A 15961-nucleotide genomic window follows, 5' to 3' on the forward strand; every position below is an offset into this window, starting at 1 on the left:
TCTGCTCTTCATCATATGAGAAGTTGCCAATGAGAAGTTGACAGTTTCTAAACCAAAGAGGGCTATCACCAGAATTCTACTAAGCTGGCATCCTAGTCTCCGACTTCTAGCTTCCAGAACTTTAATAAATTTCTATTGTCCATAAGGCACTCCACCTACAATACTTTGTTATAGCAGCCCAAAAGGACTGAGGGAACGGTAAAGAAAAAGCTGGAGAGGAATCCAGAGGCCAGGGCATGGAGGGCTTTTTATGTCAAGCTAAGAGTGCAGAATCTAAACTAGAGGCCAGTGTGGTTCAATTCTTTCAAAATAGAAAAAAATATTTAAACACAGTCATACATGGGAGCCCAGAATAAAACAGGTCAAGGATCTCCTTATGTCAAGTGAGTGCTGGGGAATCCAAAAACTTACCAGGTCAGCTTCTTGACACACAATGTGAAAATCTTGGCTATAATCAAATCAGGGGTTGGGAGAGTTCATCACAAAGGTTTAAAGCAGATACATAACATGAGCAGATTTCGAATTTTAGAATGATTAACTGTGGAGCTATAATAGGAAAGTGGACTGGGGCATTTCAGGAGTAGAATTTAGTGATTCATCACATATATATATATATAACACCCAGTGCTCAACACAAGTGCCTTTCTTAATTCCCATCACCCATTTAGCCCACCACCTCCCCGCCCATTTCCCCTTCCAGAAACTCTTAGTTTGTTCTCTACAGTTATTAGAGTCTCTTACGGTTTGCTTTCCTCTCTCTTTTTTCTCCCCTTCCCCTATGTTCATCTAAACAAATTTGAATCTAGATATCCATAATACATAAACCTTAATCCTACACAAAATGTAAAATAATAAAATCTCAAGCCATTGCTGAAAGAATTTCTATAGTAATGTGCCTAGGAAAAGAAAGTGTTAATAAGTTAACTACAAAAACAATGATTTATGACAAGTTTGAGTTAGCAGGTGGTTTTTCCAATACCATAACTAAAAATGATCCCTCAGAAACTGCAGAAGACTGAGACCCTACCATAGGCCTTGGATACAGTAAAATCCATTTGTGCATTTATATGAAATACTGACATAAATATACGGTTCAAATGATCTATAATGATAAATAAGATTTACGTTGCTTCACTCACGGGTCTTAAGTTTGAAAGTACCATCATCCAGTTATTTGTACTATTTTCTTTTATTTTATTAAGATAGTGAGAGTAGGAGAGGATAGAAACCAATGAATGGGAAGTGAAAATATGGCAAGAGCACAAGTACATGATAGAAGGTTCTTCTTTTCAGGTCTCTCTATCTACAAGAGAAGAAGAACATTCAGGGTTCATTAACAGTAGCTAACTTCTGTTAATTGAAAATGAGACTACTTTTATATGCTTTAGAAGAGAGAGTATGAATATTTGTGAGGAGAACCATGAGATTATTAAGGGTCAAAGTCCTAAGGAATAAAAGGAAGAAAACATAGGTTAAAGAATAAGCTGGTCATTATAAAAATTACTGAGGTTTTAAGAAATGAAGGATTTTTTTAAAAAGTAGAATTAAAATAAAAAAAAAGTTTAGCAATTATGTTGTCCTGCACATTTTCATAGTAAAATTTCCTCAATGAGATTCACTATTTTTTTTAATTCTCCCTATATATGATATCCTCCTAAGTCAAACTGGCCACTGTCTCCTATGTGGAATTGTTAATTCCTGTTCAATCTTGCTTGACTTTATATTCTTTTATTCCCTAATTGACCCCTGACAACCTATTCATTAATCTACATCTCTTAACTCCCACAAGACCAAGCTTAAAATGCATCTCTTCCCATAATCATTCCCTGATGAACTATTAAACCTATGACCTTTATTCTTCTCCATCTGTCTACTTCCCCAAGAGTCTGTCTCTAATTCCTTGTTCTTTCTCCACCACCCCCATCTTCTCTCTTGGGTTCCTTCTTGCCCCCATCAATACGTAGTCAAAAGTAAAGAGAACTAAATCACTAACAAATTTAAAAAAGGGAAAAAAACCCATATTCCATTTACTTATTCCTCTCTTTCCTGTCACAACCTCCTGAAAAATATAAATTTCTTCCTCTACTTTCTTCCCAGCCACAGAATGCTCAAGCAATTCATTTGTTTACAGGGAGTTTTCTCCAAATGGACAATAAATTCAAAATGCAGGCATTTTATCATTTATTTCTTCACATACATCTGGGAAGACAGTACAATACGTCAAGTGCACAAAATATAAAATTAAATATATATTAACTGAGATATTAAGAAAGAAAAAGAGCAAAATTTGATAAAGAAATTAATGTGAAGCAAACTCAAAGTAGAAAAAACCACTCCCAAAATTTTCTACCTCACCCACCCTCTCTAGGCAGAGTTACTCTTTAGACAGGCAAATAGATTCCTTTGGAAATGTACACATTTATTTTGTGTTTTCTATCAACATTTTAGAGAACTTCAGAAAAAAAAAGAACAGAAAAATGAATCAATTAACAAACCCTTTATTCTCATCTACAGAGGAAGACCATTTGCTGGTATGCTATCTAGGTTTATTAACATTCGTATTGTATTTTGCAAACACAAAGAATTATAATCTCTGTGGTAAGGGAAGGAGCATCTAATTCTAACTACACATTTTCTCACAAATTAGATGTTTCAGGGTCTTAAAGGTTGATTAAGTTGAGCCAGGTAACAAATGAAGTGAGTAGAGGATTTTCTGTGGGTCATACAGAAGAAAATCTTTATCACATATAATAATATGTAAAGATATCACAAGCAAGAAATAATCAGTTTGGCTAAAATCTTATAATCATGGCATACGATGAGAATATAATGACCTGAGGCCCCAGAAAGTTTAAAATATTATGCTATGCAGTAGATGTACTTTTTTCTTCCTCCACTTAAAGAAGGGTGTTAAGAAGTATGAATTAAAAATGACGAGCCTAACAAATGTCTGTTGAAATAACAGCAAAGCAATACAAAGAGTATTGACAGAAAAGGAGTCAGTAAGAGACCAGAAATTTCAACAAATGTTTGGAAGACAGAAAGTAGCTGAAGTAAGAAGGAACTAAGATGGCACAAATTAAAACTGGATTTTGCCGATGAAGAACCTGAAGAGAACTGGTCAATTTGCTTCACAGCACCACGAGGAGACTCGGCATCTGTAGGCTCCTAATACTGTGGAAGGTGGTCAGTGAAACAAGGGGACTAAGTTAAACAAGGACTGTGGACTCTGGAGCACACCTTCTCCCTAGCCTACACAGATAAAATGTATATCTCTCCAGAACACCACCTCTTACCCCTCAAACAGGAGATGAGAAGTTGATGCTCAAAAAACAATGAACTAGGAAGGCTCCAACGACAATGGGAATATTAGATGACAGAGGTGACTCACAGGATTGAAAGTATTGGGATTAAGTGTCTTAATGTCACCTCTCACAGTGGAACCCTCCTCCACTTTCCCTGTCCTTATCCATGAATTCCAGTAGCCAGGTATAAAGTCCTCCTGTCCACACCCCTTCCACCCATAACCTGTATGGGACAGGAAGATTCATCTAGAAAGATCTCAAAGAAAAAGCTTCCGTTATTGTGACCAATTTAAAAGCTCTCACTTTCTGACTACCCAATAGTGAAACTCACCAGAATAAGGCCCTGTATACATGCACATGGTTTTCATACTTTTTCCTACCTCATTCTAAAATAAGACCAAATAGCCATGAATCACAAGGCCTTTGAAAACAGCATGCAGAATGAAAAACAGAGACTAAAAAAAACAGAAGAAAATAAAATCTGAGAAAAAGAAAATGAGAGGAGGAGGTCAGGAGTAAGCAGCAAATTTGATGAAAGAAAATAAAACATCTATAATAATTTTCAAAAAGATAAAAGTATCTTTGGGCATTTAACAATGACAGAATGTATGCAAAAGGAGAGAACAAAAGCATGCTATTGGAAATGTTAGGGGGAAAAAAGGGGGTGCTGGGTGGCTCAGTGGTTAAGTGTCTGCCATCGGTTCAGGTCATGATCCCAGAGTCCTGCGATAGAGCTCCACCACAGCTCTCTGCTGGGGGGTGGGGGGGAACTGCTTCTCCCTCTCCCTCTGCCTGCCACTCCCCCTGCTTGTGATCTTTCTCTCTGTCAAATAAATAAATAAAATCTTTAAAAAATGTAAAAAAAATGTTAAAAATGTGATTATTAAAGTGGAAAACAAAGTTATTTCTTAAAGCAGAGCAGAAAGTCAAAATGATTGGCAACTTAAGAGAAAAAGATAAGAAAACTTAAGAGATTCCATATCCAGATATTAGAAATTCCCAAAACAGTGAACAAAGAATCTGGGGACAAGAAAATTGGCAGCAAAATAAGTCAAGAAAATATTTCAGAAATGAAGGATAAAGTGCTTATGAGATTTACCTTCTTCTTCTTCTTGTCCCCCCATCCCCCCCCCCAAAGTTTTAGGAGCTATATGCCAGCAATGGAAGAAGACCAAGTACAAATGTCTCACTGTATCAGAGAAATAATTCACATAACGTGACATTTACCCTTTCAAAGTATCCCATGGATTTTAGTATGGTTCAGAAGGTTGCATGGTATGCAAACATCACCATGATCTAATTCCAGAATGTTTTCATCACATTAAAAGGAAACCCTATACTCATAGGCAGTCATTCCCCATACCCTCCCAGCTCTTGGCAACCACTAATCTACTTTCTTGTCTCTATGGATTTGCCTAGTCTGGATGCTCATAAAAATAAAACCATACAAAACTTGGTTTTTATGACCGACTTCTTTCACTGAGCCCAGGTTTTCAAGGTTCATCCATAATGTATCATGTATCAGTACTTCACCTGTTTATATGGCCAAATAGTATTCCACTGTATGGGTTTCCCACATTTTGTCTATAGATACATTGATGGACATTGGGGCTGTTTCTACTTTTTGGCTATTATGAATAATGCTATGAACATTCATGTACAAATGAGATTTACCATCTTAAGCAAATATTCTGATACTAATTTTTTCAATATGCCCCCCCCCAAATTACTCAATGGCAACCTTCTGCCTCGCAATCTCATTCCAGATTTCAATTAGTAGTTTTACTTTACTTAACAAATCTGTTATTTTACCCCCTAAAACCCAAACTCTTTTTATAAATTACCTATCTCCTTTCTATTCTCAGGGAAGGTCACTTCCAAACTCTCCTTCTCAGCTCCCTAAAAATTGGGGATAATGGTTTCCACACAAAAAAGTAAAGACAAATATGGTATAAAATGAGTTGCTAAACCCGAGACTCCAGTTTTATTTCCTCTCTATCACTTTTCCCCCCTCTTTTCTCTGCGAACCCTAAGCCTATAGGAGGATATTGTAACGTAAGAGTGTCGACTTAGCTGTCAGACAAGACTTAATTCAAGTCCACAGATGAGTGTATTCATGCACGAAATAAAAAATATAATCACAATACCTTCTCTCATAGTATTGCCATCAGAATAAAATTAAATACGAATGTAAAGCAATCTCTACTTTTTTTTTTTTTTTTTTTTTTTTACTGTGTCTTAGAATCTAAGAAATTGCAAATGTAGGTATTGGGTTCTGCGTCTCTTTTCTACCTATTGATTGTATAACATTACAATATAATTAGAAAGCAATGTGGTCTGATCTGAACTATGCTCCCCTCCAAACTCACATGTTGGAGCCCTAACCCCCACTGTGATAGTACTGAAAGATAGAGCATTTGGGAGATAATTAGGTTTAAATGAGGTCATGGTATGGGGTCCTGATGATGGGATTAGAGCCATGTGAGGACACAGCAAGAAAGCAGTCATATGCAAGCCAGGAAAAGAGCTTTCACCAAAACCCAACTATGCTGACTAGTCTTGAATTTCTCACCTCCAGAACTGTGAGAAAATAAATTTCTGTTACTTAAGTGACCCACTGTATAGAATTTTGTTATAACATCCCGAGATGACTGACACATGAATCCCCTAAAACTTTTAAATTTCTGGAATCAAGAAACCTCTGTTCTAGTCCATTTAGTTACTCATTGGCAAGGAAAAGTTAAAATACACAAACATTGTAAAGACTAAAAAGAAGACAATTCCCACTGACTTGGAAGTCATTTGGGTATTAATCAGAATGAGAAAAGAAAATGGGAATCAGAAGAAAAGAAAAAGAATTCTTCACTGTTTGCCTCCAACCCACCTTATAGGTTTACTCTCCCCAATCTCTTACTTTTCTTGACCTGAGGTCTTTACTGACCTCCTGAGCTACATTTTATGAGTTAGGACAGATTTACTTCTTACCTAGATCTCTGCCCCAGGATGCTGACCCACATGGACCATATTCCCTAGAAAACTGGGTTTTCTTTGGCTTTGGCCCAGCTACAGCCCCAGTAAGTGGTCAGAGAAAAAAAGAAGAGTGGGAGACGAGATTATTTGTTTCCTTATTTCCCTGGTTCCTTCCCTGCAAGGTTGACATAAATTAACTATGTCTCTCACCAAAGCTCAGCAATTCATTCGAGATGGCCAACTCTTCCTCCCTCTGAGTTCCAGCAATTGATCCCTGTTCCCTGTGGTCTATGCAAGGTAACAATTTGAGGCTAGTAGGCCCCCTCACCCACCCTCCTTTGAACTCTTTAATGGATCCCCTGCATGCTCAACTTTGAAAACAGACTTTTGGAAAAACAAACAAATGAACAAACAAAAAACATTGTTCAAACTGCCCTATTTCTATGTGTGTGTGTGTGTGTGTGTGTGTGTGTGTGTGTGTGCCATTTGCTTCCTTTTGGGACATCAATCAACACACACATCTTTATTCATGTAGTGCTCTCATGAATTCTTCTTCCCTCCAACTCTCTGGTCACCTTCTAAACATGTTACCAAGTGTGCTTGAATGTTGCTGCCCCTCTGTTATCTCCCTTGTTACCATGACAGAACAAAAGAACTGTCCACTGATATTTTGCTCTAACAGCACTTTATTTTAAAAGCACACATGGTCCACATATATATCACAATTCAATACAAGCATCACAGATCAAGGACAGCACCTGATATACAGCACTCAATAATTATGTTAAATTTCTATGAAACAACTTGAGAAGGTTTTTTTTTTTAATATAACAATGCTATTAAAGATGTGTATTTTAAAATAATGAATAGCGACAACAAAAATACCTTTAGATACATTAGTTTGCTAAGCATCCAGGAAGAAAAAGTATTAAAGCTTGAATAAATATGTCTCCTTTTCCTTCAGGAATGTAGTCTTCTTTCTTTAAATTTCTATAGTATTGAATGTTTAATTCACCTTACTATAATATTTTTTAAAATATGTTCTATTTGGTAAACTCACACAAAAAGGAGACATTTATATGACCACATTAGCAGTGAGATATTTTCTTCCACAAATTATTTCATTGAAAATGTTTTACAGAGAAAACAAAGCTATTATCTCAATGGTAGGTAACATTTCTTTTTTTCTCAGTGGTTACCAGATAATTCATAAGAGAAATATCCTTAAGTGAGTTAAAAAGGTCAATCCCTTGTGAACTGAAATAAATTTTGAAGTTCAATTTAAAACAAGATTTTTAATTACTGAGATAGACTACCTAGGGATAACTTCAAATTGAAAGGCCAAAAATCTCAAGTTAGTTGTTTTTTTTTTTTTAATAGAGAATTTAACCCCTCCCTCAAAAGAATCTGATACATCATTTCCCATAAATGAAAAATTAATGATATCACCATATTAACAGCATCTAAATGTTTCCTCAACATTTGAAATATCTAAACACTATGAGTAATATTTTGGGCCTAAATTTCTAGTTATTTAACCTAACAGAAATTTTTAGAGGATAATAATGAAAAATGATTATGCAATAGTTTACTTGATACTAAACACTCACTTTATGTTAGACATTGATTTTCAAAGCCAAGTGAAAGGTAAAAGCTACATTTTTTTAAATCATAGGATCATTTCATCTCATCTAAGTCAAATAAATTTTTAACAGAAACATAACATAGTGTACAAAACATCTTAATTTGTTTAGGCTGCTACAGCAAATCCTACGGACTGGGTGGCTTACACCCAACAGAAATCTAACTCTCGCGGTTCTGGAAATTGGAAGTTTGAGATCAGGATACCAACCTGGTTGGGGAAGGGCCCACTTCAGATTCTTCTTGTATCTTCACGTGATGGAAGGACTAGGGATCTCTCTGGAGCCCCTTTTATAAAGGCACTAATCCCATTCAGAGGGCTATATCTTCATGAATTAAGCACCTCCAAACCCCCTCCCACTAGCACCATCACATCAAGCATTAGGACTTTAACACACTTTTTTTTTTGGAGAATACAAATATTCAGACCATAGCAGAAAGTATAAAGGATTTGGAGTTGGATGGGAGAGGCAAATGTTTACCATTATTCCCAGTATATATTAATAATCATTCATTCCTGGTAATCACTTTACCCCTGTATAAAAACAACTTATGAAAATTCAGTCACCATTTAACATAAGAAGTTGGTAAGGAGTCAGAGCTCATAAATTTTTCTAATTTACAATGACAAACAAATCTTAAAGGGTAAAAAAAATTTTTTTTAAATTAGTAAGTTTAGTTCTTAAAAACAAAAAACAAAACAGAACAAATGGCCATAAGGCCTAAAGTGACACTGAAAGCAGTAAGAGGAGGCGCCTAGAGGGCTAAATATTTAAACATCTGCCTTTATCTCAGGTCATGACCCAGGGTCCTGGATCCAGTGACACATCAAGCTCCCTGCTCAGCAGAGAGCCTGCTTCTCCCTCTCCCACTCTCCCTGTTTGTGTACCGCACCCCCCCACCCCTGTCCCTGTCTTAAATAAATAAATAAAATCTTTAAAAACAAACAAAACAAAAAAGAAAGAAAGCAGTATGAGAACAGTTGCCTTGCCTCACAGGTTCCTAAAATCAGGTCACATAAACAACAGAAGAATCAAGTTCTTTGGCTTATTCTATCAAAGAGTGGATCTAAAAATGGCATTAATAGTTGATAAATACTTCTCGAGTATCTACTCTGTGCCAAGCACTGCTCTAAGAACTGAGAATAGATAATATTAGTAAACAAAACTGGATAGGCCCCTGATCTCGTGGAATTTATACTAACTTGAAAAGGGATTACTTATATTAAACATTAAATCCCTCTTATTGTATACTGTAGCTACTTATTTGTCATTTTCACTATAAATTAAGATCCCTGGCTGCCATCCCATGTCAAAATGTCTCTTTATTCCAGATAATATGCTCTTCTGGTAACTATATTATTTGTGGCAGTATTTCAGTCATTCTCTGATGTATGTAAAATTTCATTATTTGTAAAACAAAACAAGCAACCTGCAAAACAACCATACAAATACAATACATTTTGATTTTATTTTAAGTAACTCAGTTAAAAATGTTATATAACAAATACCAATGAAAATAATAATTCAGTCACGGGATTCATCATGATAAATGCTTTGAATGTAATCATTCTGTTCAAAAGAGGGAAAGAAAAAAGGAGACATGGAAATATTACATAATTTTATGAGCACTAGATAAAATCAAGTAAATGTTAAAGGATTTAGATAACCTTTCACATAATCAAATGCCTGAAATCTATAAACCAGGCTGTTGGACCCATCCTTCAAGCCTCCCTTGAGGAGACAAGAGAGGCTGCTATATGAGCTCTGTAAACCCCAAACACAGAAACATATGGTTAGCCAAAGCAGAGGGCATGTGAAGCACACTCAGCCTTCCTCTGACAGGCAGGCCCCGAGGTAATCCAAGTAGGCTTAATTTAACACGAGACTCATAATGTTAAAGACCAGAAAGAAGAATAACCAGGAAAATCATGTCCCTAAAATGCATGGTTCTCCAACGCACAATAGCCCCTTCATGTAACTCACCACAAAATCAATTTTTTTAAAGATTTTATTTATTTGAGAGAGAGAAACAGAGAGAGCACACACAGGGGGTGTGCAGAGTGACAGAGGGAGGAGAAGCAGGCTCCCCAGTGAGCAGGGAGTCAGACATGGGGCTCCATCCCAGGGTCTTGGGATCATGACCTGAGCTGAGGGCAGACACTTAACTGACTGAGCCACCAGGTGCCCCCACAAAACCAATTTTATCGAGACACTTTTAATAGGTAAAAATTCTCTCCACATTCGCTGATTTGAAGATAGGTTTCATTTTTCTATTAAACTGTGTGTTTTTCAAGCTAGACTTCTGCAGTTACTCAATCTCTCCTTACATAAAGTTTCCAAAGTTACTAATACAATAAGTTCAGTACCTTACCAAACAGTCCCAATATAACACAATTTAGTAATGATGTCTCTTAAATTTTTCTGTTTAAACATTTTGACTATTTCCCCCATAGTTATTATGCATCAGTTTATATTGTAATATTTTAAATCAAGCTTTGAAAATGAAACAAAAAGAAAACAAGTTCATATCAAAACAGGAAGGTAGAAAGTACCTTTAATTTGGACCCATGAGGTACAAGTAGAGAATTATTCTTCTTTGGTGGGATATAAAGCTCCCACTTTCCATAATCCAGTTTTTTATATGGGTACGAAAATGGATTCCAATCATCTAAAAAAATAAAGAAGATTAGTTAACAATAGCATGGTATGACTAATACTTGATGAATTTCAAGTAAAGCATAATATGCTGCTTTCATGTACAGAATCAAATTGCCTAAAAAACGTTAAGTTTTCTAGGGTGTTAAGTAAAATACTCTAGCCATTTTGAAAAAATCAGGTTATTTTATATTTATTTTTAAGAAATATATTTGAAAGTTTGCCTTTTGCAACTTAAAATTAAAAATTACAACATTTTCAATTGTCCTTCCAATTCCAATATGTCTATCAATAAACAGATTGTAAAAGAAAATAATGGGCCCTTTTGTAGAAAACACCATCAACAATTGGAGTGAATACGAAAAAATAGAAATGTATTCTTGGTGATTAGATAAGATATATCTCATGGCAGAAAAAATGATGAAAAATAATTAAAACCATATTTCATTTATCCAAATCTACAAGTGTATGATAGAATTGAGTCAAAAACCTAAAGAAATGCCACAAGCAAGAAAGGTAGAAGGTTATAAATGCCAAAAAGCAAAGGAATGGTAGATCACAGATCTCAGAAGAAAGTCAAAATGAATAGACCCATTCACACAGGAAAACAAAATCAGTAAGTAAAGGACACACTGCTTAATAAGCAATGCGGTGACAACTGGCTATCCTTATGAAAGAAGGAAAGAAAGAAAAGAAAGAGAGAGGGGTGCCTGGGTGGCTCAGTGGGTTAAGCCTCTGCTCAGCAGGGAGCCTGCTTCCCCCCCTCTCTGCCTGCCTCTCTGCCTACTTATGATCTCTCTCTGTCAAATAAATAAATAAAACCTTTTAAAAAAAATTAAAAAAAAAAAAAAAGAAAAGAAAGAGAGAGAGAGAGAGAGAGAGGAAGGAGGGAGGAAGGAAGAAAGAAATCTCTACCCAATACCATGCCTAAGAATCATCTGAGCACAGACTGATGTTTAAATATGATAGGCAAAACTGTAAAATGTTTATAAGAAAATACAGGGAAATAATAATCACCCCAGGTATAAAAAGTATTTTTTCAACAAGATACAGGGCACCTGGGTGGCTCAGTTGGTTAAGCAACTGCCTTCAGCTCAGGTCATGATCCTGGAGTCCCAGGATCAAGTCCCACATCGGGCTCCCTGTTCAGCGGGGCATCTGCTTCTCCCTCTCCATCTGCCCCTCACCCCACTCATGCGCGCTCTCTCTCTCTCTCTCTCATTCTCTCTGTCTCTCAAATAAATAAAACTCTTAAAATAAATAAATAAACAAGATACAAACATAAAAACTAGGAACAAGCCTGATAAATTTGACCAGTAAAATTATCTATTTATCTTCACAGATAGATTGATGGATAGACAGAATGAAAAGACAAACTACCAATTGTGAGAATACACTTAAAATGAATATACCAAGAAAGAACATCCAAAATATATGAAAAATGGCCAAAAAATGAGAAAAAGAAAAAACAACAATAAAAAAACAACAAAGACTTCAGTGAAGGACAAACGAATGGCCAAGGAGCATGTAATAATGCCCAAACTCACTATGATTAGGGAAACACAAATTAAAAGAACAGTGAGACTCCATTTACCACCCACTGGATTAGCAAAACTTAAGAGCCTGAAAATATCAGGTAGTCAGCAAGGATTATAAAATAACACTGCAACTGAGAGTATAAATTAGTAAAACAACTTGGCATTATATAGCAAAGTTGAAGATACATTCCCTGGAAAGCCCAACAATCCTAGCCCTAGGTAATAGCCTGGAGAAATTCTGACAAATGTGCACAAGACAGCATCCGCAAATGCTCAGTGAAGAACTGTTTGTAATAGCAAAAAATGGAAGCAATCAAAATGTAAGTCAGAAACAAAATGAGTAAATAGGTTTTGGTATAATTAAACAATGGAGTGCTATACAATAGTATAAACTAAAGAACAAATATATATATGCAAATAGCTAAAGCATGAATGTTAATTTTAAAAGGGTATGAAAGAATATCATTTATACAAAGTTCAAACATATGCAAAAGAGTATTATATAACACTTATGGATATATAGGCACATAGTAAAAATATTAGAAGAAAAATGAGAATGTTAAACACCAAATTCCATGGGTGATTTCCACTGGATAAAGGAAAATTAACATAGGACATTTCAATAATATCTGTAATATATCTTAAGGTAGGTGGTGTATGGAAAGATGCTTATTACATTATTTGTTACTGTTTATGCCTAAACTATCTCATAGTTCTACAAATAACTGGGCAGCACTATGATGCCATGCACTGTATGGCACTGACATTAGAGTCTTAGCAGATGAAGTAAGAAAAGCATCAGAAGGCTTTTATGCCATGATTTCTTTTTTTCCACACCAACTCTTTCACCCCATCAGTACTGAGGATCTTTACCTCCAGACACCCTGAATGTTGGGGACGGAGTGAGGGTAAGAGACAATATTTAAATAAAGAAATAAAGATCTTTCTAAACATTTCCCTACCCCTCACATGAAGACAATCTGAAAATGTCTGAAGTGGTTTATATTAAAAAACAACAGGCTCTGTGTCCTTATATGTTCCTGCTCCTAAAATCTCAAAAATATCTGACCTACATACAGGGTGACATACCTTTACCAAAGCAAAGAACTGAGGGCATAATTAGAAAGAAAAAAAAATCTTGAAATAACAATATTTAGATACTGTAACACTTCATACATTTACTGTATTTGTTTAAGCTAATCAGTTAAGACAATTAAACTTAAGACAAGTGACAGATCTTTTCCTGCTTAGTTAGATCTGAAAATAAAGGGTACAGTTCATTAGTTCATTCATTCATTCATTAAATATGAACTGAATGCTTAATATAGGCCCTGCTCAATGCCAAACTCAAAATTAGTGTTCAGAAAGACAGTCATATCTCCTCAAGAAAAGGTTAAATTGAGTCAGAGTGCACCAAAATGAATAAATTTAATAATACAGATTCACTAAAAACTCAACTATAAATAAGATTTTATTACTTTGTAAGTGAATCTTCAACTATATGGGTTATTTACATATTCAGACTTATTTAAAAGCTGTTTTCAGTAATGGAAAAATAAATGTGCTTTTGAAGATTACTGATTGAATATCAGTTTAACTAGTTCCTCAACTTGCAGTCACTTGAGTTTTAAGGTCAATTTAAACAAGTATTAATATTTATATAAAGAAAATACTCTTACTGAATCACATTTTCCTTTTATAAAATCTTAAGAGTTCTAAATCCCCTAAAGCATATGTTGATTATTTATAATTCCACATTATGAATTTTTTTCCTTTTATTATTACCCCTCCTACTCATGGAAACTCAGGTGTTTACTTTTACTGCAGTTACATTTTTCTTCCTAAACACCACCCCTGAAAGCAAAATTTAGAATATCTTCACATACACGCCTCAAGAAAATCCATTCTACCAACCATCACAAGTGACGTAGAATACATCTAAAGATTTCATATGAGAAAGGGAGAGGAATTTACAAGGTATACATGCATGAAACAAATTAAGATTTTTGCATTAAACAATTGTCACCCCATGCAAATCCCTCTTCAGCCACATCACTACCAGTCTGTCATCTCCTCGACTCTTTTTCAGTTACTGTTAGCCCTGAATTTTCCTCACTCAACTTCCTTTATTAAATAATGTTGCTTTTTTCTATTGGACACATGGACACCAATAAAAATTCCCACTTCCACAGTACAGCATGCAGATGTAAAACTGTTTCTTGTAAAATGGGTTTTCCAAAATGACTCATAAGATGAGATTTTCTCCAGGGTATAAATATATCTAAGGTCCAGAAACAGAATAATTTAAAAAAATGGATTTGGACCTGTTCTTATAAACTTAACATTAAACACTTAGTTAAGAAAGAAGGAACAAAATTAAGGTACATCTAGGCATAACTGCAGAAACCACTTGTGAAAGTGCACAGTTAAAAATAAATAAACAAATGTTTAACATCAAATGACCAGTATAAAAATTTTGTTTTTTTAAAGATTTTATTTATTTATTTGAGAGAGAGAGAGTGAGAAAGAGAGAAAGCACAAGCAAAAGGGGAGGGGCTGAGGAAGAGGGAGAGCAAACACCCCACCAAGCAGGGAGCCTGGCCTGGGGCTCCATCCCAGGACCCTGGGATCATTACCTGAGTGGAAGGCAGATGCTTAACCAACTGAGCCACACAGTCGCCCCATAAATAAAATTGAGTATTTTATTTGTAAATAGAATAGAATTAGCTTCATAAAAATACGAGAGGCAAAATAAGAAGTTGAAAGACAAAATTTAGGGAAATTTTTGTCTTGTGAAATAAGTCACGAGACTTTATTCTTAAACATAACTGAAAATAATAACAATAACAATCATGATAAATGATTCTGGGCCATACTAGAGTAGATCTGAAGAGATACTTTTGGAACCAGATTACCCAAACATTTTTCATTTTAACCTTGTATGACTTACATTCTGAGTACACAAGATAGCATTAACTTTATTTAAGTACTTAATGCAAATAGTTAATATCCGTATGTAGGCCTCAGGATAACACCAAAAATAGCACCATCACCACATGGAACAATTGTTCGTGTCTCTATCCAGTACAGAACTAACACTGAGAGTTCTACAGTTCAGTGGTTCTCAAACTTCAGCTCATACCAGAATCACCTGAGCTTATTAAAACAGATTGCTGCTATCCCGCCCTCAGAGTCTGGTTCAATAGATCTCAAGTGTGGACTAATAATTTGTATTTCTAAAAAGTTCTCAGGTGGTGTTGATGCCACTGGCCTAGGGACCACACTAAAAACAACTGCTGGCTCAATAGGTATGTTCAGGCATTCTCTACTCCTAGCTTTGTGAGTGATTTTCTAAATTAAATTAGATTTATGGACTACCAAATAATGCCCTAAATCAACAGGTCAAGGAAATTCTGAAATAAGAAATATCTTTAATAATCTTTCAAGGTCAACATTACTCACATGAAATTCAGGATTTAGAATTTGGGAAGAATAGGGTTATAAAGCCCAGAGGATGACAAGTGAGATAAAGATAATAGAACAGATATAATGTATAAAGGAGCTGAAATGTATTAATGTAAGGGAACAAAATTTGACAAATTTGAACATAAAAAGATAACATATATTAAGACCATTATTCAATGTACTTATTAATATCTATAATAATATTTTCTAAAATATTATCAGCAAGTAATCACTTGGTTAAAATGTTTGAGCCACTGATCACTGCCTGATTGTGAATAGAAATTTGAAGCCATTTATTTAGAAAATATGAAAGTTTTAAAATGTTAACATATTACCTTATTTCCCTTTCTATGCCTCATTTCTTACCATAATGTAGACATCGCCA

General features: G+C 35.2%; 1 protein-coding gene across 1 annotated transcript in view; it reads right to left on the reverse strand.

Annotated features, from left to right (window-relative positions):
* The window catches only part of GBE1 (1,4-alpha-glucan branching enzyme 1), a 271911-nt gene that overhangs the window by 172177 nt on the left and 83773 nt on the right, over window positions 1–15961 (reverse strand). The window contains exon 3 of the mRNA XM_082691935.1: window positions 10471–10586. Coding sequence (XP_082548061.1) covers window positions 10471–10586 — 116 coding nt within the window. The remainder of the gene's footprint in view (window positions 1–10470; window positions 10587–15961) is intronic.

The sequence above is a fragment of the Mustela nivalis genome (genome assembly GCF_964662115.1).
Source record: "Mustela nivalis genome assembly, chromosome: 1".
In the NCBI taxonomy this organism is placed as follows: domain Eukaryota; kingdom Metazoa; phylum Chordata; class Mammalia; order Carnivora; family Mustelidae; genus Mustela; species Mustela nivalis.